We start from the raw sequence: 25,690 nt of genomic DNA on the forward strand, positions 1-25,690 counted from the left end.
GAAGTCAAACAAAAGGCTTAGATGAATAAATTTTCATTAATCTTATTCATTGATAAACTGAACATGTTTTAATCTAGCAGAGCTGCACAAAAATATTTTCTTAAATTTTATTAATAAAATAAAAATCCAAAAAATAAAAATAAAAATAAAGGAGAATATTTCATTACCCAAACCAGGTAACATCATCAGTGCCGATGATGTAGTTTGGCTAGTGAAACATCTGCAAGAAAACAACTAAGGTCTGAGAGTACCAAAGAGCCAATAAACAAGAATATAAAAAAAGCAAAAAAAAGTAAACGTCAATTACTCATGAAAAAAAAGCAGCCTCTCTAGCACCTAAATACTGGTAGTCCTTGACGTATGACCACAATGGAGCCCAAAATTTCTGTTGGTAAGTGAGACATTTGGTAAGTGAGATTTACCCATTTTACAACTTTTTGGACACATTTATTAAATGAATCACTGCAGTTGATAAATTAGTGGCATCATTGTTAAGTGAATCGGTCTTCCCCATTGACTTTGCTTATTAGGTGGTGACAAAAGGTGATCACTTAAATCCGGGACACTGCAACTGTCATAAATATGAATCAGTTGCCAAATGGTTCATATTTTGATCACATAACCATGGGAATGATGCAATGTTCTTAAGTGAGAAAAACGGTCATATCACTTTTTTCAATGTTGTAACTCTGATCAACAACTAGATAAACTATTGTAAGTCAAGGAGTACCTGTAGTAGGCCAATCATATTTTTCACAGTGTCCATGAATTATATTATCTCCAAGGCCATCTAGCTAGCTCAAATATGGCCAGATTGAACTCTTCATCAATAATACAATAACAAATGTATAACAAAAAGAAGAAAGAATTGTTAATGAGGAGATTCTTCCAAAACCAATATAAATCCCTCCCAAGAATGTATATAAATGAATTTTAATTTATTTAAATAAATTTCTATCAGTATCTAAATATCTTGGGCTACCTCGTATAGTACAAGTGAAGTATACAACATTTTAAAGTCTTACTATAATACACAATGGTCAATATTTAATTATAGGAAACCAGTGTCACAATCAATCCTGAACTGTTTTGTTCCCATTAAACACCAAAACTGGAGAAAGTCAGATGAACATCAAAATGTTATTAGGTTGACAAGGCAAAAATTATTGCCTGTGGATTTCTAGGAATGGATAAAACCAATGATTGACTTGATCTCTTGATTTGAGATAACCTTTGCCAATTATTTCTGAATATTTTCTATTCTATTCAGAAAAATACTGTACAGCTTCAAACAGGAAGCCCTATTTGGACCTGGAGTCACTGCTCACAGTCACTCATGCCCTCATCACCTTGAGGCTCAACTACTGTAACGCTCTCTACATGGGGCTACCTTTGAAGAGTGTTCGGAAACTTCAGATCGTGCAGAATGCAGCTGCAAGAGCAATCATGGGCTTTCCCAAATATGCTCATGTTACTCCAACACTCCACAGTCTGCATTGGTTGCTGATCAATTTCCGGTCACAATTCAAAGTGTTGGTCATCACCTATAAAGCCCTTCATGGCACCGGACCAGGTTATCTACGAGACCGCCTTCTGCCGCACGAATCCCAGCGACCGGTTAGGTCCCATAGAGTTGGTCTCCTCCAGGTCCCGTCAACTAAACAATGCTGTTTGGCGGGACCCAGAGGAAGAGCCTTCTCTTTGGCGGCTCTGACCCTCTGGAGTCAGCTCCCTCCAGAGATTAGAACTGCCCCCACCCTCCTTGCCTTTCGTAAACTCCTCAAAACCCACCTCTGTCGACAAGCGTGGGGGAACTGAAACATCTCCCCCTGCCTATGTAGGTTTTTTTGTGTATGATATGACTGTATGTATGTTTTTTATATATTGGGGTTTCTTGTTTTTTAGACTTTTTAAATGTATTATTGTTATTTTAGATTCTAACTATTAGATTTGTCATTGTATATTGTTTTTATCATTGCTGTGAGCCGCCCCGAGTCTACAGAGAGGGGCAGCATACAAATCTAATTAAATAATAATAATAATAATAATAATAATAATAATAATAATAATAATCTTTTTTAGTTTCTCTAATTATGTGAATCCAGCATCAATAGTATCTATATTTTTAGTATAATATGTCCTAGAAATATTAACAGGCATTCATAGTGGCAAGTGGCAAGTGTCAGGTTAACACTCCACCCTTATATTTTTGCAATACAACATCACAGCACAAGTAAGAAAGAACAGAGCTTGCATTATAATGTCACAACACATGTTTCATTATTACAGCACTATTGTTTAGGAACAGACACCTCGATGTAGAAAGTTTGTTGCTGAAGAAACACTGGGAATTGTTTCTAGAGAACATCATGTGGGGATGAATTTGTCCCTGGCTATCATAGTCCCTTGGAACTGAGGTGAGTATTTGCATGCTTGTCCTTTTCATCTGTTTGGCAAGCCTGAATTCTGTCTCTTAGCATGTGGTATCACATTTGGAGGTGCCTTGGAATATGGAAGAAGTATCCCCAATATTTCAGAAAAGAATAACTTGCCTTCTCTTGGCTAAGCATATTTCATTACACATGCAATGCACGTTCCAAAATGCAGAATGTTTCAGTGATGGCTAACATTAGTTTCTCCTCTTGACTGACAGCACTTTTTAATATTACAAGATTGTAAGTGATTACTATACCTATCTACCATGATTTGATTCAATTTAAAATATTAAAATGTTTAAAACATTTATATAGCTACCCACCTTGTACCTAACTCTGGGTGGTTCATAGTCAAGAGATAAAGTCAAGTCTATGTATGATAAAAGTATTAAAATGAAGCACATTAAATACATTAAACATAAAAAATATTAGATTAAAAAAAAAAAACCTTAGCACCATAATTAAACTTAGCTCACCCTCTCCTAATACTTGGGGGAACACCCAGGTTGTACATGCTTTTTGGAAGACTAAAACATTAGGGCCTGCCGAATTTCAGGGAAGTGTTCTTCAGGCTGGGGCTATAATGGAAAAGGCACATTTCATATTCCCCTATGATGGCAGCAGAGGTGGGTTCCTACCAGTTTTAGAGAAGCAAACCGGTGGTTAGGTGAGTTAGAACCACCCTTGGATGCCAGCATTTAAGGGAAAGGACAAAGAGCATGTCCATGCTATCCAATCTGTTGAGTGACATGGACAAGGGAAGGGAACAAGATAAGTCAGGTGCCTCTAATGGTTCATTTTCTTGATATATGCAGTGAAAAGAAGGAAAGTTGTAGCAAAATCGTTGTCCTCTAATTTGGCAGCCACTTAGAATACAGACTGAAGGTTAAACTTTTTTTTTTTCAATTGACTGGTTCCACTTGACTTCTGCTCCCTTGCTGGGTTTATGCAAGTCCGTAACCTTTTTGAGGTTCTTCTGTTGCTACCCACGACCCCTTGCTTAAACCTTCTGTTATGCTAGCTGCTCTCTGGGTCTTCACTCCTATTTGTGGGAATCTCTTATCAGAGACGCTGCTAGCTAAAATTCCCATACTGAAGCTAAAGTAACCAAACATAGTTGAAATAAGCATATATGAACTATAACTTTTCCTCGGAAAGAAAATACTGTTCAAAAATATAAGGGGAACATTCAAATAACACATCCTAGATCTGAATGAATGAAATATTCTCATTGAATACTTTGTTCTGTACAAAGTTGAATGTGCACAACAGCATGTGGAATTGATTGTCAATCAGTGTTGCTTCCTAAGTGGATAGTTTGATTTCACAGAAATTTGATTTACTTGGAGTTATATTGTGTTGTTTAAGTGTTCCCTTTATATTTCTGAGCAGTGTATATTATAATGTAATGCTTGTCTTCACCTCTGTGATACCTATAACAGAAACATTATTTTCAACTAGACAATCCTTTTGCTGTTCTCATTTTTTCCCATTCCAATTGCTCGTCTTTGCTTTTCTAAACAGCTCAGGGATGGTTCATGATACTATTGAGCCTTTCTTTCAGTCTCTCAGTACAAGTTAACATATACATGGCCAGACAGCTAATCCTTAGCATCCATCAAGGAAAAAATAATGCATACATTGTCATCTTTCCTCAGGGGAAACTATGAAACCAATGAACTTGTCATGCACCTCCAGGAGACTGGCAGACAAAAATTCTGCTACATTATAGAGTACCTAACAGTGTATTGTTTATTTATTTACTAAATTTCCATCCGCCTATCTCACAGTTCGAGATGACACTGAGAGGCTTTTATTATATCTACCGGAAAGACACAATGACAGATACTTACCCTGAGAAAAGTCAAAATACTATTATTAAAAATATAGTATTTTTTCCAACAACATTGCCATATTGGCTGCATGCTAATTTTGCCAATAGTTTATCTAAGTTAGGACTCATCTTACTATGGAAAACTCTACAACTCTATATTCTACATATATGCTGCAGCTCCCAGAAGTTCTTTTCAAGGCTTTCAGCAATCCAATAGTGAGAAAAGAGATTGGGCATTGACATATGATCTTATGCAGTGTTATGAAGAGTCACTTATTACAAGAAATTTCTTAAGATCACTATCATCATTTTGGTCCTCATAATGGAAAAAAATGCCAAACTCTTTCATAACAGTGCATTTTCAGGGGAACATTGAAATGCCATGACATTTTTGGTTCTGACTGCTATACTGTTAAGACAGGGGTCTCCAACTTTGGCAACTTTAAGACACATGGACTTCAACTCTCAGAATTCTTCACCCAGAATTCTAAGAATTGAAGTCAACAAGTCTTAAAGGCTGGACACTACTGCTGTAAGATTCTGTGGAGCCCCTGAAATTACAGTGATCCCTCGATTATCGCGGGGGTTACGTTCCAAGACCTCCCGCGATAATCGATTTTCCGCGGTATATGGTGCGGAAGTAAAAACACCATCTGCGCATGCGTGCCCTTTTTCCATGGCCGCGAAAGGGCTTTCAGGTGGAGGCGGGGAGCGACGAAAGTTCGGAGGCTGGCAATGGTTGTATTTAATATCGGCCACCCACCCAGCGCCTCCGGCCTCCTCGCCGCTACTCCCCGCCCGCCCGATTTCCCTCTGTCCGGCTGGGGAGGTGGATTCGCCGCCCTCACCAGCCCGATCTCCCTCCGGTGGCTGGGGAGGTGGATTCGCCGCCCCCACCAGCCCGATCTCCCTCCGGTGGCTGGGGACGCGGATCCACTGCCCTCGCAGCCCAATCTCCCTCTGTGGGGGGGGGGCACGAACCGACGATCGGGGGCTGTCCATCCCTGTTGGGTGGTGCAGGGCAGGCACAGGGAGGGAGAGAAAGGAAAGGGAGGGAGAGAAAATTGAATGAAGGAGGGAGAGAAAGAAAGAGTAAGAGGTAGAAAGGATAGAGAAAAAGGAAGAGAAAGGGAGAGAGAAGTGACTCTTGGTAATGACGTATGATGTCATCGGGTGGGAAAAACCGTGGTATAGAAAAAAACCCGTGGAGTATTTTTTAATTATTATTTTTTGAAAAACTATGGTATAGCGTTTCGCGAAAATCGAGACCGCGAAAATCGAGGGATCACTGTATATAAAGTCTATAATCTCATAGGAGTTTGGTGATCTTATTTTTTTTAGATATTATTATAATTGTAGTTTAAATATGGATAAAAAGTCAATGTTCTAACATACCATTTTCACAATTTTAGGAAAATAAATTTATTTATGTTTCTACACTTGTAGTAACAGCAGATTTTTGGTGTTCTTGTATACAATCACAGAAAAAAAAATCAAAATCATACTCATTATATGAATGATCCTTAATATTTGAAATGGTGCATTTTATGATGTATTTTAATATTTTTTTCAGTAAACTAAACATTTACAAAAAAAAATGGTGCCAACAAGGCAGGAGAGCAGGAGTATATATATATGTGGATATATTTATATGGATGACATATAACTAGTGATGGGTGAACCCAACGGTGTTCGGGTTTGGCAAGTTTGGCCGAATTTTACGCAAAATTCAGCCGAACCTGAACCGAACCCGAACCCGAACGGGGAATCCCTCCCACAAAGAGATTCCGGGGGCGGAGCTTTGACATCACCAGCAGGTTGCTAAAGACGCCAAGGTGATCACTTCCTGGATTCCATGGAATCCAGGAAGTGATCACCTTGGTGTTCTTAGCAACCTGCCAGTGACGTCAAAGCTCTGAACGCCGAACACGATCCCAAACTTTGTCCGAACTATGGAAAAATTTTGGGTTCGTGTTCGGCATACCGGACACCGCAAAATTCAGTACGGACCCGAATTGTGCGGGTTCAGTTCGCCCATCACTATGTATAACACATATACCAGTACATATGCTCCGATTGAATGAATTTTGGATAGAACTAAGACAAAATATATTTCTATTGCATTATAACATCCTTGTTTACTATTTTTTGAATCATGTTCTTGACTTTCTTGATATTTTGTCAATTAAATGATTTACACTACAAGGCATAAAAAATAAAAATAACTAGAGAAATAGATTGTTTCATGCAGAACTAGATTCCAGAATATTAGTGAGTTTTTGACTGGTGTTTTGTTAGTAAATTGAAATGAAAAGCATGCCTATTGACAAAGATTAAGCAGATTTAAAAAGTAGAGGACTGTATTTGTCCAACAGACTGTGCAAAGAAGTTGCTGAAGCATGCTTAATTGTGAGGGAAAAAAGATAAGATAATTGCCATGCATGTGGCAACCCATTTGCTGTGAATTGATGGAATATTAACATGGTGTAGATAGGAATGTATTCCTATGTTTGAATATTTGCATGGCAGGGAAGGGACAAGATTTTGATGTCAGTACATCAGCATGATTCAACAGGGGAAAAAAACATATACAGTGATCCCCCGATCATTGCGAGGGTTCCGTTCCAGGACCCCCCGCAATGAGCGGGTTTTCACGAAGTAGCACTGCGGAAGTAAAAACACCATCATGTGCAGATGGTGTTTTTCTTCCGCCGCAGCAGCGAGGAGCCGAAGATTGGGGTTTCCCCGCTGCCCACGCAAACTCCTCGCTGCTGCCACACCCGCCGCTCGCCCGCCCTGAAAGGGAAAGCCCCCCCAGGCCGGCTCCGATCCCCCCAGGCCGGCTCCGATCCCCCAGGCCGGCTCCGATCGTTTTAAAACAGGCGCGCCGCTTCTCCGCTGACTCCTGGCGAACTTCCCCGCTTTAGGAGTCAGCGGAGAAGCGGCGCGCCTGTTTTAAAATGATCGGAGCCGGCCTGGGGGGGCTTTCCAGCAACCCCCGAGCCCCCAACCCGGGCTCGGGGGTTGCTGGAAAGCCCCCCCAGGCCAGCTCCGATCATTTTAAAACAGGCGCGCCGCTTCTCCGCTGACTCCTGGTGAACTTCCCCGCTTTAGGAGTCAGCGGAGAAGTTGCGCGCCTGTTTTAAAACGATCGGAGCCGGCCTGGGGGGGCTTTCCAGCAACCCCCGAGCCGAGGTTGGGGGCTCGGGGGTTGCTGGAAAGCCCCCCCAGGCCGGCTCCGATCTTTTAAAACAGGCGTGTGGCTTCTCCGCTGACTCCTGGCGAACTTCCCGGGCGAAGGGCGGGCGAGCGGCGAACGGCGGGCGAACGGCGGGTGGTTGGGCGAAGGGCGGGCGAGCGGCGAACGGCGGGTGGCCGGGCAAACGGCAGGCGAGCGGGTGCTGGGGGGGCTTCGCCCTCCCGCCAGCAAGAGGGGGAAGACCCAGGGAAGCCGCCCAGCAGCTGATCTGCCCGGCGCCATCTACGCATGCGTGCCCATAGAAAAAAAGGGCACGTATGCGCAGATGGTGTTTTGACTTCCGGGTTGAAAAATCGCAAATTAGCCTGTTCGCAATGGTCGGGAACGCAATAACCGGGGGATCACTGTATAACTCTCTCCTGGTAAAAACTGATACAGGAGGAGAACCTGTGGCTTAGAGGTTCAAGCTACTGCCTTATTAGCAGGCTGCCCAGGTTCAAATCCCAGTAAGGGTGTGGCTAGTTGATGAGAGATAAATAGCTTGAAATAGATCTATACCATCCCTTCATTTTCATTATCAGCAAAAATAAGTTACACCCCGACCCCCACCGACAAACAGACAGACAGACACACATCTATCTATCCATCCATCCATCCATCCATCCATCCATCCATCCATCCATCCATCTATCTATCTATCTATCTATCTATCTATGCAATTAGGCATCTCATTAACGTCTGAGGTTTAGGGGTAGCGCTTCCTTTTTGCATCACTTTGGATATTGCTTTCCTTTCTGGTTTACATAATTTATGCAGTAGTATTTTTAAAACACCAGTTATCTTCTAAAAAGTGCGTAACATTATTTTGATTTATTTCAAGATGTGTAAAGTTTTTTGCTACAAGATTACAGACATTTCACTAATATAACTGAATCTGGTTCGGCCTGACAGCAAAATAATATAAGGAAGGTTTTTGATATTATGAATATTACTAGTGTTTAATACTGCTCTATTTTCCAGTTCAATTCTGCCACTAGTTTAAAATCCTAATTTAGTTCCTTCTGTTGCTATTGCATTCAAATTTGTGCATTAGACTGTATGGGCAGCTTATTATTACAGTAGAAATCTGTCTCTTCATTTGAATTCCAGAAAATAAAATAGTAATTTAGCTATGATTAAGCTTCAGTGAGAAACATTCATGAGATAGTACTAACCAACAATAAATTATTATGCTAATTAAAGTATCCTTCAGCCAGAATCCCCTGAACTATGTTTTTACACAGAGAACAACTTTCACCAAGACAAACTCTCCTGAGGAATTGTTTTTCCCTTCTCATATTTACATATTTCTAAGCTTTGTTTAACAATCTCGGATGAAGCAATATAACACTATAAATTGATAAGTAGATTACAGAATAAGCTTCCATCTGTTTCTTTAGAATTCCATCAGGAACATAAGCCTCTGATCAATCAATTCGTTGATCTAATATTTTATTGCCTCCTCACTTAAGAATAAGTGAAGGAGGTTCTCAGTTTTTCTATGTCATAGTCAATGAAGGCTGATAGCTCTGAAAAGTTATTGATTTAAGTTAGCATTATCCTATGGTTCTGTGTCTTGTTTACAGCCAAAATATGACAGTGGCGATAGTGCTTCTTAACTTCTCAGCCGCTTTCGATACCATCAACCAAGGCATTCTTCTGCGCAGACTGGAGGTGTTGGGTGTGGGAGGCACCATTCTGCAGTGGTTCACAGTCACTCATGCTCTTATCACCTCAAGGTCCGATTACTGCAATGCACTCTGCTTGGGACTACCTTGAAGAATGTTCAGAGACTTCAACTTGTCTAGCATGCAGCTGCACGGGCCGTGATTGGTGTGCCCAGATATACCCATATGAGTCCAACACTCTGTGAAATGCACTGGCTTCCAATTGGTCTCTGAATGCAATTCAATGCATTGGTTATTTCCTATTGGTTCCAGCGACCAATTAGGTAGCACAGAGTCAGCCTCCTCTGGATCCCGTCTGCCAAACAAATGTGGTCTGGCAGGACCATGGGGTAGATCCTTTTCTGTAGCTGCCCTGGTCCTCTGGAACCAAATCCCCCCCCCCCCCGAGATTCATACTGCCCCCACTCTCCTTGCCTTCCAAAAAGCGCTAAAATTACAATTATGTCGGAGGCCTGGGGCTGTTGAGCGATGGTTTTCTGCTTCGGTCATTAGTATGAATGAGTGATGACTGTGTGCCGTCTTATTGGGTTTAAAATTAATGCGCCCCCTTCTGACTAGTAGGACTTGAGTATGGTATGATTGTGTAGTATCGATTGTTTTTTTTAATGATAGTGGGTTTTTAACTTTTAACTATTAGATTTGTACTGTATTGTTATTGTTGTTGTGAGCTGCCCTGAGTCTTCGGAGAGGGGCGGCATACAAATCTAATAAATTATTATTATCATTATCATTACCATTATTAATGTATTGGTGTATTTTAATTTTTGTTATGATTTTTACTGCTGTAAGCCACCCTGAGTCCAAAAGAGAAGAGTGACATATAAATTCAATAAATAAAAAATAAAAACTAGATTATCTATGATAACTCAGTTGGATGGAACAAACTATGTTTCCTGGTCTATGAAATGTAGCCTGCTGTTACATTGTGAAGGGCTATGGACTTTGGTAATTAACCCACCAGACATAACTGCCTTGGATGCCTCAAATGATGAAGATGTAAAGATAATAGCTGACTTTAAATGGGACAAGGAAAAGCCTCTTAGCACAATTGGATTGACACTGAATGACCAACAGCTTGGTTCATATCCAGGGTGAAGAATCTGCTGCTAAGTGTTGGGACATTTTGAAAAAGATTTATGTTCGTGATAGTTTGGGTGCACACATTCATCTTATATGAAAACTGTTTAGAGTCTGTTTGCTGAAAGGAGTTGCTAGCTCATTTGGCATTGATGAAGAAGACTTTGCAAGAGCTACAGGAAAAAAGAACTGGTATTTTATGAGTCGCATCAGGTTTATATAATTCTTTCTTCATTAGATGAGAGTTATGATGATTATGTGTCTTCATTGGAAATTTTGACCAGAGATGAACTGACATTGACTGGCATAACTGGAAGACTGATAGAGGAATCAAAGAGAAGGCAGGACAGAAAACAGATGAGAGAGAAACAACCACAAGAAGAAGGGAAAATCTATTCAAATGTATATTTTGTTAGGAAATGTTATTCTTGTGGGGCTAAGGGTCATATAGCTAAATTCTGTAAAAGGATTCGAAAACAGATTGTGAGTAATGTACAGAGTGTGTGTAAAAATGTTAATTTAGCTATGCCAAATGCAACTAGAAATGTAAACCATGATTTGTGGATAATTGATAGTGGGACAACATAATGCATAACTAACAATAGGTAGGAAAAGATGTTCTATAGGTTTCTGCTCTAATTGAATTTATTTTTCTTTGCACCTGATTTTGCAATCCTGGTTTATACATCTTGGCAGTGATTGGCAGCTTGGTCTCATGCATGTTTATTCAGAACTAACATTTACTCTACTTTGGTATGCTGGTTTAACAAGTGTAGACAGGAAGGCACACTAGAGAGTGATCAATTCAGCACAAGAAAACATTGGTTACTCTCTAATCACTGCTGAATGACATCCAGCAGTGGGTTGCTCCTTGTTTGGCCCGGTTTTGCCCCTTCCCCATTACTTGTATAAGGGTTATTCTCTATACTATTCATGTTGTTTTGTATTTTCTGTTATGGATTGCACCAGTAGAGGCTAAATAAATTTTGTTGTATACATGATGCACAATGACAATAAAGGTTATTATTATTTCTTTTATTCCTTAAACATGAAATTCAGTCAACTGACATTTAAAAATGCATCACATATATCACTGACTGGTGCTAATGGTTGATATTGCTGCCAGTGTCCTAGGTATTAACCAAGTATCTTCTTAAAATACTTGCTTGATACCTAGGAGGCTGGCAGTAAGCTATTTGTTGTTGTTGTTGTTGTTGTTGTTGTTGATTTTGCTGTTGTTACTATTATTATCATACCTTCTTTTTCAAAATATATGGGTTTAAAGAAAACAAATCAAATTTTGGCCAAACTGCCCAACAAATATTGGATTCTTACCCATCCCTATGTCCTAGAAAACACCTTGATTAGCTCAGGGTCTATGCTTCCGTTGTAATCAATAACTATACAATATTTTTTTTAAAAAAAATAGTAATGCCATTGCAAATATTGATCACATTGGTTGGATAGGGATTTTTGTATTTTCAGACTATTTAGGTCTTGTCTTAAGTAATTATTTCAAACAATGTATCTTTAAAGCTAATAATATTAGGCTATATAGATAATATAAGAATTTGTAGGTACAATAACTCCATAAAGTTTTATTTTTTTTTCCAGTTGAACAAGAAAATCTATGTGGTTGCTAGAATTAACTGATGGCACACAATAGATCTTTCTTTCTTTCTTTCTTTCTTTCTTTCTTTCTTTCTTTCTTTCTTTCTTTCTCTCTCTTTGCAGTAAAGTCCAGGGATAGATTAACATCCAGCCATATTTGTAAGAAATTGTTTATAGCGGTATACTATATAAAACCAGCCAATTGTTTATTCAGTAAATCATGGTTTAGGATTTTTTTAACGACTGTTTGTCACAGTCCCTCTTACTATATTATTCAAGATGCTCTGTTGTAATTACTTGTTGAATTACATAAACCTTAGTACATTCTTCTCCAGATACTTTGAACAATAGATTTTCTGCCAAATGGCTTTCTCAAACCCTCAAAATATTTTATTAATTATACATCTGTAGTCTTCTTTATAGCGTCATGAAAAATCAATACATTACTACTTGATGATGATGGTGATGCCTGCAATCATAAGCTACTCTTACCTAATCAGGAATGCTGCAAAAAACCAAACAGCCTCAAAGCAAAGACAAAAACTCTGTGGATCTTTCTCAGGACTTCCAATGAGAATAATCTGAGGCTGATTCACTATCCTCTATGTACTCTTCCTTAGGTTCCTGCATTTGATCTTAATTTATACTTCCATATGTTCACACAATGAATATTCTCACTCTCTGTTTCTGTCTCTCTGTCTCTGTCTCTGTCTCTCTCTCTCTCTCTCTGTCTCTCTCTCTCTCTCTGTGTTTGTGTTTGTGTGTGTGTGTGTGTGTGAATGATTGCAATGAGAAATACAGAATCTGTCATACTCTTAAATTTGACTGAATTACTACTGTCATATTTGGAACAAATCTACAAACTGATGTCTCACTTCATAAGGGTAATAATTGGAATTCTACCTCTGCAATAGAAGGCTAACACTACATTGAGTTTTAATCAACTCATAGATAGATTGCTGAGTTTTACTTATGCATGATGATTTCAGGCAACGGTTATAGCCATTTGTTAATCTGATGCAGCACTGGCAGCTAAATGTACCTTTCTCATTAGTCTTTTGCTGCTTGATAATATGAGATGCATTCTACACTGACCTTGTAAGAGCAAAAAAACCTCAGAGTAATAAAAATTAATAAGATGTTTCTTACATAAAACAATGGAAACTAATTTTTAAAAAGAATTTGTGATTCAATTTCAGTTCCAACCTGTTGAAGGAGAAAGTTCCTTTAGTAAATCATTTGGGCTTGTAAAAATTCAGCTCATTCTCTTGTGGGGCATAAAAAGAAAGCAGAACACCATTTGCTCTTTCATTAGAACTGGCAATCATGGCAAGCAACAGCTGAGCAGAATGCAATGAGCTTGCAAATATCGGTTAACTGAAGAATATAAATCCTCAGCAACCTTCATCTGAGCATCACACTTTTCAAATCGAATCACTAGCAGACACAACTATCTGGGTAGTGCCTGAAAGTGTGTCACATTTTTAAGGTGACTGGACATACCCACCATATCAACTCATTATGAACATGTTGTTACTAGTATCATTATGTAATTCTTTTTTAATACATACAGTGGTACCTCTACTTAAGAACTTAATTGATTCCGTGACGAGGTTCTTAAGTAGAAACGTTCTTAAGAAGAAGCAATTTTTCCCATAGGAATCATTGTAAAAGCAAATAATGTGTGCAAACCCATTAGGAAAGAAATAAAAGCTCGGAATTTGGGTAGGAGGAGGAGGAGGAAGAGGAGGAGGACAGTTGCTTCCGAAGGAAGGTGAAGTTAGGGGAATCCAAAAAATGCAAAACTTTAAGGCTTAAAAAAAAAAGAGGGACTCTGAGGCTGTGAGGAGGAGCACGCACATCTCATACACCCAGCGCGAGGCTACCTCCCATACAGTGCGCCAGAGAGAGAAACCCAGGGGGAATGGCAGGAAACTGGCCGGGCCTTCTTGCCACTCTCAAATTTCCTGGGAATTTTTTCTGGGCTTGAGTTCTTAAGTAGAAAATGGTTCTTAAGAAGAGTAAAAAAAAATCTTGAACACCCGGTTCTTATCTAGAACAGTTCTTAAGTAGAGGCGTTCTTAAGTAGAGGTACCACTGTATTTGTAACTGTCTGGTTACAAAGATATGAATGGCTGTGTATGAAAGATGACAATATAGAATGCATGGTGCGGACTCAAATCAGACCATAGAGGAAAAACTCAAAGTCTATAGATCTCATGTGAACTGGATGAGATGATGATATTCAAATAGAACACTACTAGCAGACATTGATGCTTGGCACCAGCATACCAAGCATTTTTGATTACCATTAAACTGGGAGGAAATAATATCAATTTGAAATAAATGAATAGATTATCATGCCAAGTGGTTTTCCTGCTTCAGTTTTTCTGGAACTCAAATCTCACCTGGCCTGTTAGACTCTGACATAGTTAAGGATGTATTGCAGAGGTGTGCTGCTAAGGTGGAATGGTGACGTGTGCTTGGTCCCGTGACTCTGAGTGCTAGCAGATTCCAGTGCAATTATGCTATTGCACCTGGGCAGATGCGCCCATGTTTTGGCATGGTTTTTTGCTTCTGTGCATGCAAAAAACCGTGCCGAAACACGGGCACACCTGCATGTCTGTGTGCGATTTTGCTACCTGCCCAGGTGCAGTAGCATAATTGCAGTGGACTCTGCTAGCACTCAGAGCCACGGGACCAAGCACACGTCACCATCCCACTTTAGCAGCCCATCTCTGATGTATTTGTACAGAAAGTAAACAGTTATAAAGCTACATTTGTTTTCTATGCTGAGATCTGGATAAATAAGAATACAAGTACAGTGGTACCTCTACTTAAGAATGCCTCTACTTAAGAACTTTTCTAGATAAGAACTGGGTGTTCAATATTTTTTTGCCTTTCTTAAGAACCATTTTCTACTTAAGAACCCAAGCCCAGAAAAATTTCCCAGGAAATTTGAGAGTGGCACAAAGGCCTGGCCAGTTTCCTGACGTTCCCCCTTTAATCCCGGCCATCTCGGGCTTTTCTGGGCTGCCAGAGGAGCCTTTCGGTGGCACTTAAGGAGGCTTTGGCAGTCCAGAGCGAGTGAATCATTTTCCTTTCTCTGGGTACTTGGAGAGGGAATAAACCTCTGCCAGTGCCCAGAGAAAAGAAATTCTCCCTTCGCTCTGGGCAGCTGAGGAGTCACCACAGCGAAGGAAAGGCACCGGCTACAAAGCGAGCAAGTGAGAGGAGAGGGGAGCCATTCAGCATGGGAAGGAAGAGGCAGCAGGTAGCAGCAGCAGCAGCCAGTGTGTGGGAGGTAGCCTTGCGCCGGATGTATTGGAGGCGCGTGCTCCTCCTCGCCACCTCAGAATCTCTCTTTTTTTTCCCTTAGCCTTAAAGTTTTGGATTTTTTTTATTTCCCTCACCTCACTTTCTTCCTTCAGCAGCGACTTTCCTCCTCCTCTTCTTTCTCCTCTTCCTCCCACCCAAATTCCAAATTATTTCTTTCCTAATGGATTTGCATGCATTATTTGCTTTTACATTGATTCCTATGGGAAAAATAGTTTCTACTTAAGAACGTTTCTACTTAAGAACCTGGTCACGGAACGAATTAAGTTCTTAAGTAGAGGTACCACTGTATTACTGATGTATCTATCACTTTCTGCATTAGACCAAAAATCATTTACAATTTAAATTGTTAGCTAGATTCATGACTAAGCCATCAATTTTATAGATTGTGCAATTTTTTTTTTTTAAAAACCCCCAACAATCTAATTATATTGACGCAGGCAATCCAGTCAAGATATTATATAAGTTTTGTACATTATATATTAAATTCTTATAAATTATGTGGAAATAAACCTGATGTGTTTAAAATGCTCAGTACTGAAAGATTTTAAAGGAAAAATACCCAGAGATTTATTTATTTTATGGTATTAAGAATTTGCAGTGACACAATTAAATTGGCTACATGAGTTGTGATACTAAATTATGGTTTAGCATTGCACGATAAGCCTTAGGCTCATGCACTTTCCATTTGTTTTCTATTTTCAGTTAGCTGAAAATAGATGTAAACATTTCTAATATTCTCCATCTGGCTGGGAGGGTGCAACCCTGAGGCTCACATGCATATGAACAGTGCATAATATTAAGAAAGATTGTGGGAGATGTTGAGCATATGTGTTTACAATACCTTCTACTTGTATTGTTAACTTTGTTGACATATGTTTTAGACATCCACTTTTCCCTTCAGGTCTCTTTTCCTGCCTGATATACTAGTTACTCATTTCTTTTTCTCCATATTTACACAAAACCATCAAGCTCTAATGCAATATTTTATTCTTTTATCAAATTTTATTATTATGGTCAGATGCATTGATAGATAAATAGGTGTTAATCATTTGTTAATCCTGCATTGTTGGACGTTAAACATGCAAATAACTGTGAGACATGAAGCTTGCAATTGCTCTAATGTGGTTGCAATCACATTTAGGTGGAGGGATAGTTTTCAGAAGCCAAAGAATACACTTTGTATGCAAATATTTTAAAATTCAGTCTCCAGCATTCCAAAGTGAACTGAGAAAGACTCCTGGTTTAGTTTTGGAGAACTTAACCTAATCATTGTAAAGCAGTGCTTCTCAATTATTTTCTGTTACCCCCCCCCCCCCCCCAGGAAGAAGTAAACACTTTGTGTGCCCCAACTTTCCACTCGGACAATTGTTTGCAATATTTGGCACATTTTCACTGAAAAAACTCAAGCGATTGCCACGTAATGTGTTTAAGTGATGCCTTAATTTATTTGGCTACATGCTGTCTGCTGCCAACATTTTTAGACACAGTAAACATACCACTCTTTCCTTGTCTCTCACCATAATCACAATGAAGCCAAGCTGTGTGCTATTGTTCAGTGGAAGAAGCCCTACTCCTTTTGGCAAAAAAAAGAGCATGTTCACGCCCCTCCCCCCAGCATTGTTCTGAGTCCCCTCAGGGGCCTCACCCCATTATTTGAGAAGCACTGTTGTAAAGGAACAAGCAATTTGCTTGAGTCTTCAATAGGCAGTACAATTCCTGTGTAAAACAAAGCAATATAAGATACAGTATGTGTAAAATTTGTGGGTGTCAGGCATAGGCCCAGCAATCCTACTATTTATTAATGAATGCAACCTCTGAACATAATAAATTAATTTTGTGTTTTTGTTTCTTCCCCCCACTTCCCTGAATTATTTTTGTATTATTAAAAACAAAAAGGGACGAAATCATACAGTACAACTCTACATAATTTTCCATTCATTGGAGCTATGTGGATTTATGTAGACACCCTATCTCTTATGATTTACATCAAGAAACTTTCCAATCTTAGCTCTGTAGAGAGGAGGAGACTTCTCACCACCACCCCAAGGGTTAGCTTTTTTTTATTCACTTGGAAGGACACCCCAAATTTCATGGCCATATGAAGCATTCAATCCTAGAGAGAATCACTTCACCTTTTTTCCTTCTCTGATTTCAGGCTTTACAGTATGATGAACAAGTGACCATTAGGAAAAAAATTCAAAGGATTTTTAAAGGGTTTTATATTATTTTTTTTTATTTTATATTTATTTAAAACCATATTTTATAGTTATATGTATTTTTTCAATCAAAATAAAATTTTAAGAAACTAAAAGGTAAGTTCTCGGTATTAAACAGGAAAATGAAAGGTTTTCTGATTCATTAGAGTTTTCTATATTTCTTATAATGAAAGAAATAATGGTTGCTCTTATAAAGATGATCACTTTGAATATCACATAGAATAAGATCACTTTACCTGCACCCCCAGCTTTAATACTATTTTGGCCACTCAAGGAAGAGGATGGCTGCTGCAAATCTTTTATTATTCCAGTCCCTGATTTAAAAATCTTTATAGATTTATTTTAGTTTTGTCATTTCAAAACTTAAGGTTAGAAACTATGTGGGGAATAATTTAATTTTGCACAGAATATTGCTATATGGAATTTAGAATGTGAAGACCATGGGAAATAGCTAAATAACAACCCAGTTGAACTGCAGTTAGAATCTCTTCCAGGTCTGAGATTGAACCAGGAATTATATTATGTGACATAATGGTGCCCTCTAGTGCTTTTATAAAGCATGGTAGTTTTAAAGGCTGGAGTATTGGCCGAAAATAAACAGAAATCTGGCTTTGGTTTAGCTAACTGAATTTTCCTATCAGGAAAATTCAAGAATTTATGTAGCCAGTTTTCAAAGCAGTTCTCAGTGTGGGGTCCCATGTCTTTGCAGGAAACCAGAACTGAATATGATCTAATATTTTATCTTTCTTTCTTAATCTCCTCACCAATTTCTAGCACTACTTCAAATGCAGGCTTTTCAAAACTATCAGACCTTCACTCTAGAAATCCTCAAATTAATTGAAGACTCCCACATCATAAAAAGAACTGTAAAAAGTAGCATGCAACGTAATATAGGCAAACAATACTATATAAAGTGGAGAAAAGTACATGCAAGTTATGTAAAGATGAAATAGAAGAAGAGAAAAAATATTATTTTCAGGAACAATAGCTGAAACAGACAATTTAAAAGCTAGAAATATAAATGTATGTTGAAGATGTGACACACTTATCCTGCACTGCAAAAATATCCTGCACTTTCCCCTACTAATTGTTATTCAATTTGAAGACACTTAATAAGTTTTTCAATGCCGCCCCCCCCCCCCCCCCCCCAAGATGAAGACGAGTTTAATGATATTTGGATAGACCAAGTCTGGTATTTTTACAGTTAGCTTACATTGTGCAATAATTACTCCATTGTTTATGTGTTAATGCCTTATTTTCTCACACTTTGAGTGCTGCTATGGGCATACATTAAGAGGAAACTCTTCTCTTGGTACTTTTTTATTAGAAAGTGTGGATAACCAGGGAAGTTTCAATGTGATTGTAAGATACGTAAGGACAAGACTATCAGAAGTTGCATCTCAATTATTTCTGACCATATAACTAATTCTGAATCACACCAAGGAGATTCAAATTTTCAAGTGCCCTGAGTACAAGATAGAAAAACAGAAACCTGTTTCATGGGGAAGAAAGCATTTTTTAAAGGAATTGCAAAGGCAGATTATTAGTCAAATTAATATTAATTAAAACTGAGTAATAGTCAAACAAGTAGGGCACTTTCTACTCAGTTCTTGTCGAGCTTTTGCTGGGGGAAGCCTGCCCGCCCACTATCATGTTTCAGCTGCAACAAATATTAGAAATAAAGAATATGGATATATTATCACCCCTCTTACTCCTTTTTAAGAAAAATTCAATTATTTATTTTATTTATTAAATTTATATGCCACCCCATCTCACCCAATCAGGTAACTCATTATTCTGTACTGTTTATAACATTGGTTTAAATATTTCTCTACTCAAACAGCAACCCATATCTATGCTAATTCATGCCTAACCAGGCATAGAAAATTACATAGATAAGCTAGAGGATGAATGCAAGATAAATTATCAACTTATCTCTGAAAAATTGGAACCACTGAAAGCAAAACTCAAAATTGTCCTGCCTTGATTCTCTTCAGTACAAGAAGTGGTGGCCGAAGGATTGGGGGGGGGGGGGGGAGAGAGAAACTCTGTCAGGTTTTCAGGATTTGGCTATTATATCCCATAGCAATAAATTAGTTCTTGTATTTATTTTCTGACCTGCAATACCTTGAAGGTCTGACACCAGATTGCTTTGATAATTAACAATTCCACAGATGACAAACTGTGCAGAAAGCCAGGAGGCGCAGGTGGATTTTTTATATTTTATTTTTGACAGGCAGTTCTGATATCTTTACCAATATTAAAATTGCAAAATTCCATTTCATAATTTAAAAACCAAGCAGTTAGAAGTTAGAACTATACAAACGTAAAGACATTACAAAGACACTACAAACTACACAAACCTTTGACACTACAAATCCTGCATATATCCATACTTAGGATCCATTATAATTGGGACAGGCCGAGGAATTAGAAGGATATTGTGATGATCTAAACATGAAACATCAGGAGACTATTGCAATGATATGAAACTGAAACAATCAAAGCAAACCCCAATAAAACTTTAGCCCTTTTTATCACCTCCCTACTTCCAATCCTATGAAAAAACCTTGGAGTCTCATTTTAAGATCAATAAATGAGCACAAAGCCAATCAAAAGACTTGGAGACTAAGGGCAGAAGAAACTGGAACAATCTAGAAGCCCTGGGGAAAATGGGCGGGAAAACACAAAAGAGAAGAGGAAGGCAATTGCCTGAAACATGACCATCTTATCCATATTCAGTAATGCATTTAGGCAACTTCCCAAATAAAATGCTAATGAGACATTTCTGTCATTGTTGACCATACACTTTCCTATACAGATGTATTTCTCATCAGCACAGCTGTGATACTGAAAACCTTAATCACGTATCAAGGGGCCAATTCTATTAACATTATCACTTTTGTGATATCTTCACATAAACAAAGACCATAGAAGACTAATGGAATTTATACTTTCTGTGGTGAATGTCCCAGAATGTCCCATTTCATGTACAATTCAAAACATTTTTAAGACCAGATGCAGGGAGGGGGGAATCTGATATGAGAACGGGGGAGACAATAAACACATTAATTAAGACGTCTTCTTAAATTCACTAGACTTTATTGTTGCCTTCTATATTTTCACTAACTCTTTTGTTATGGTTAGTAGCATTAAAACTTTATGTTGCAGCTGGCCAAAAAGACACGGTGATAGCAGACTTTCTTCAAGGTTTCCTAGACATATGATAGCAAATCTATGGCACAATTGCCCAAAGTGGTACACAGAGCCATGCCTCCTCCTAGCACGCGTTTCTGGCATGCATGGTTTCTGGCATGCATGTGCGTGTATGACAATCAGCTGGCTGTGCATGCAGCAGTGCTGGAAACTGGAAGAGCTGGTCTTCCATTTTCCTGCTTGAGCAGGCATGCCGGCCAGCTGATCATCATGTGTGCAAGCGCACCAGAAAACTGGAAGATTAGCTGGCATGTGCATGCCAGAAACCGGAAGTTCATTTTCAGGTGTGCATATGCGCCCTGGGCAGCTCCTCTTCCAGGTTGCGACCCAGACAAGGTGCATGCAAAGTGCCCGTGCACACATGCTCCCTTTTCGGCACTCAATGCTGAAAAGATTCACCATCCCTGTCCTAGACTAATCTTTTCTTGCCAGGCTGAAAGGAAAGAGCATTTTCTAGGAGAAAGATGGCTGTCAAATGTCATTCCCCCCCCTTTAAGTTATTTTTCCGAACATAAAACTGGGGATTTGATCAAGTTTTCTTCATTAAGAAGATAAAAAGTACCAGATAGGTTTCTTTGAAAGAGTATAATTCCACCTTTTTTTTTTACAGACAGTATATTTTTGTTTCTTTTCATAACTTTTGCTTATTTGAAAATGAATGAAGATGCAAATCTCCATGGGAATTTCTGTGCTGCTCAGATACCTGTGAATATTTCTAGTATTTCCAAGATAAAGTACAGATATGCATGGCTTAGAGTTGAGACTTCTCCTATTTTAATTCACAGAATAAGCTTTTACATGTAATTTTATTAATTATGAGTTACAATTCTAGTTTCATAATACTGTGTTGAATCCATAATTAGTCACTATTACAATAAAATATGTTTGTCCGTTATTCTGGGATGATGTAATCAAACTTGATAAAAGTCACTACTTTGAGAATACAGAGGTTTTTAGGTGCTGATTTATCCTCTTTTTGAGTAGAGTCTCCATCATTTTAACTATAACTGATGTCAAGCTAACTGGCCTGTAGTTACTAGCTTCTTCTCTACTGTGGATAGGCACAATACTGGCCATTCTCCAATCATCATGAACATCTCCTGTTAAAAGGGATTGGTTAAACAAATCAATCAGGGGGATAGCAATCACATATCTGAATTCTTTAAGAACTCTGGGGTGGATGCCATCTGGACCCATTGCCTTATTTGTCTTTAATCATTCAAGTTCTTCTAAGACATCCGCCGCTGAGATCACTGGAGCTGAATCCGTACAGCTGGAAGCAATGCTATATCCACTCATAGTACTATATTGTAAGCTGCCTTCTGAGAAAACTGAACAGAAGTAGCTATTCAAATGGTCAGCAACCTCCTCACTCCCATCAATGTATGCATCTTTTAAAGGCTGAAAACAGCCAATCAATTGTTGCTGTTATTGGAAACTGGTTTGGGGATTTTGTTCTTTATGTTCCAAAAATATTTGGCTATTTTTTAGATATTCTGCACCTTTCCTTTCAAGTACCATTGAGTATCATTTGCTCATTTTGAGTACCATTTACTATTTTGTTTTTTGATGTAAGATACCTTGCATAATCTCTGCAAAGGTGAAAGCAGAAAAATCAAGGGAAGACAGATGCTGGATCATGGATGGTAAGGAATCATTTGATAGAGTTGATTACATATTTATTTATTTTTATAGCCTTAGCTATATATAAGCAGTGGTAACTCAGAATGCAGACCTAATTCGAAGACTGCACAGGTGTTGCTTAGCAGCCAGTGGATGCCAAGGACATTGTTTTGAGTATATTGTATTGTAGTCTGCGCATTGCTTTTCTGGTTTAATCTGCTGAGAATTTTATTTGCAAAAACCCCCTGCTTTATTTAGATTATTTTGGTAACAGGGCAATGAAGTGGATTTTAGTTCAATAGATTCAAGGTTATATAATTATTATGGATATGTGGCAATTTGAATTTGATTTCAGAACTTTACTTCTAAGCAAAGAAGCCTAGCATATATCTACAACTCTTCAAATTGCTGATATCTTTTCCTAGTTATTTTCATATTTTTTAATGTAATGACTGCATATTCCACAAGAAAGAATTTGCACTATCCATTTTGCAATGTATTTCAGCAAATTACTTGCTAGACAAATTGTTATACATGAAAAATTCATCCATCTCATCTTTATCACATCTAAATAGATTGAGTCTGTTCCCATACATAATCCAATCACTCATTCAGTTATCTTTACTACTATTTTCAGCATATGATCAGGTGTCCTGGTCAAAAGAACCATTTGAAGCCTACCCTCTCATTTTTCTGGGAACATTAAGCCATGTTCCATACTTGAAAACTTCATTAAACTGATCTCTTCTCCATTAACCAGGACAGCAGATATAGCAATGCACTGGTAATTGTTACCACTTGGAAAGTGTGTTCTTTCTGCAAAGACAACCTCTGTCTCTCCATGTCCTTGTTTGGAGAACTGAGTCTGCACAATGAGTCAGTAGACTGACTTTAAGTATTTTCATAACAAGATTGATTGGGTAGTTGGGTTAACTAAATATTTCATTATGATCTGCTGGGACTACAAGTAGTCCCTAATTAACAACACTAATTGGGATTGCTAACTTCATTGCTAAGTGATGTGGCCACTAAGTGTGGTGTCACCTGGCCACATTGACTTATGATGGCAGTTCCAGCACCTCTAGTGATGTAAGGGGTTCTCCTTTTACAACTTCATCTGGCTTCTCCATTAAGTTTATTTGTTTTTTTAATATTATTATTATTATTATCATTATCATTATCATTATCATTATCATTATTTCTCATGGGTGTAACAGATAAAAGTTTCTTTGGATCATCTCAACACATGAGAGCATTTGGGCCCTAAATCATTTTTTAGGAAAATTCAATTCAATTCAATTTATTAGATTTGTATGCCGCCCCTCTCCAAAGAGTCGGGGCGGCTCACAACAACAATAAAAACAGTATAACAATGAAGCAAATCTAATAATAAAATTAAATAAAAAAACCCCAACAGTTTAAAAACCATACAACACATACATACCAAACATAAAATATAAGAAAGCCTGGGAGAGATGTCTTAATTCCCCCATGCCTGGCGATATATGTGGGTCTTGAGTAACTTGCGAAAGACAAGGAGGGTGGGGGCTGTTCTAATCTCTGGGGGAGTTGATTCCAGAGGGCCGGGGCCGCCACAGAGAAGGCTCTTCCCCTGGGGCCCGCCGAACGACATTGTTTGGTCGACGGGATCCGGAGAAGGCCAACTCTGTGGGACCAAAATCAGCACTTTGGGCTGAACTCAATAATCAGTTGCTTTTTCAGAAGTATTGTAAGTAGAGAAATTCTACTGGTGGCATTTGGTTCCAGTCACGGGTATTATAAAAATTATGGAGGAAATTTTTCCAAAATTCATTATGTTAAGACTTCAAAATGAGAAATATTGAAATATTTAATAATAAGGTATAATATGAGGAACCACAACAATGGAAGTTAGACAGAGGTTTTCAAATTTTGTGATGTCCTGAATCACTAAAATATCAAACAAGACTGGCTTTTCTCATCACGAGAACATGAGGTCACAAATTTAAAATAAATAAAGTGTGGCTAAAGTTAACAATTCAACTTATCCATGTAGATATCTCCTTGGAGAAATTTTATATTATGGTTATGTTATATTACGTTATCTATATAATAAGCAGGACTTCAAAACAGAGTTTACAATCATGCATGACTTTTTTCCCCCTTGTAATGTTTATTCCTTTGGAAAAACAACATATTTTACAAATACGCAAATATTAACCCATTAGAAATAGACCGAAAAACTGGTTATGGTACATATCAGAGCATATGGTGGAGTTTCTCAGAAGTGATTTACAGCAAGTCACAAATTCTTATCCTAGCATTCCTATCAACAACTGGAGAAGAAAAACATTCCAGCTACAACCTTGGAGAAATATGTCTGGTTGACATTGCCAATGTTTGAGCTGGCTAAACTAATATTCTTACTCATTTTAAGCCAGCATCCTATATTTTTTCCAAAACTTTTGTTACAGGGAAAAATCATAATATAATGATACATTCTGTTCTCCCAGCCCTCTTATTATTTCTGTCACTGTCACTTACTTTTGAGATCCAAGTTTCTTGCTCCTGCCGTGCTCTGTGTTGTGATTTTTGTGTCAATTTTTACAGTATGGAGATTATTGGTATCCCGTGATATCATCACATTGTGCCACTGGTTGTCGTTCAGAGGTTTATTGGAACTGCCCTTGATAAGATTTGCACCATTTCCCAAATCAAACACATAATGTAGATACCTGTAAAATGAAAAGGAAAAACAGCTAAACTGAGTAGGTAGATGAAAATTACAGCTCTTCTTTATTTAAATCCTTTGGCAACTCATAAAGGTCTTAGTGAACTCCTCTTACATTTAACAAGACTAACTTGGGATAGAGCAAAACGTTTAAGTCAAGAATGTTTAGAGAATGTTAAAAGAACAAAATATCAAATTCTTCTGAGAATATCAAGTTAAATTGCCTCCTTAATATGTCATCTATTAAAGGTATATCTGAAGAAAATTATAACATAGACTTCTGCTTCTTTCCCCTGCCTTAACCCACCAAATATTTTATTCATCAAGTGTGGAGATAAAGCAGCAGTATTAACTCAGCTGAAATTTCGAAGTTATTTTTCATTTTTACACTCTTTTTATGGGTTGCAAATTTTACTTTTTCTCTGGAAAATTTACTTTATCCCTATCAAAGCTATATAAACAAATTGAGATTGTTTTGGATTTATTTTCTTTCACCCTTTACTTCTTCCTAAAAGTCTTGGTATGTATATTGGCACTATATTTTTAAAAAGATATGCGAAAAAAGCAATCTGAGTGCAATGCAGCACTTTACCGCTTTGTTTATACTTTTGTAGATCTCCCCAATGAAAGCTTTGTATTTCTCAAAAGAAAAATTAAATTTCTTTATTAAAATTACAACTCATTCCAAAGAATGATAATTCCC

The 25,690-nt window shown here is 38.1% G+C and overlaps 1 protein-coding gene across 7 annotated transcripts in view; it reads right to left on the reverse strand.

Moving 5' to 3' along the window:
• The window catches only part of NRXN1 (neurexin 1), a 921,413-nt gene that overhangs the window by 552,734 nt on the left and 342,989 nt on the right, over positions 1 to 25,690 (reverse strand). For all 7 annotated transcript variants that reach the window (XM_070734726.1, XM_070734725.1, XM_070734724.1 and 4 more), the window contains one exon: positions 24,801 to 24,991. In XM_070734726.1, coding sequence (XP_070590827.1) covers positions 24,801 to 24,991 — 191 coding nt within the window. The remainder of the gene's footprint in view (positions 1 to 24,800; positions 24,992 to 25,690) is intronic.

This window comes from Erythrolamprus reginae, chromosome 1 (assembly GCF_031021105.1).
Source record: "Erythrolamprus reginae isolate rEryReg1 chromosome 1, rEryReg1.hap1, whole genome shotgun sequence".
Lineage (NCBI taxonomy): Eukaryota > Metazoa > Chordata > Lepidosauria > Squamata > Dipsadidae > Erythrolamprus > Erythrolamprus reginae.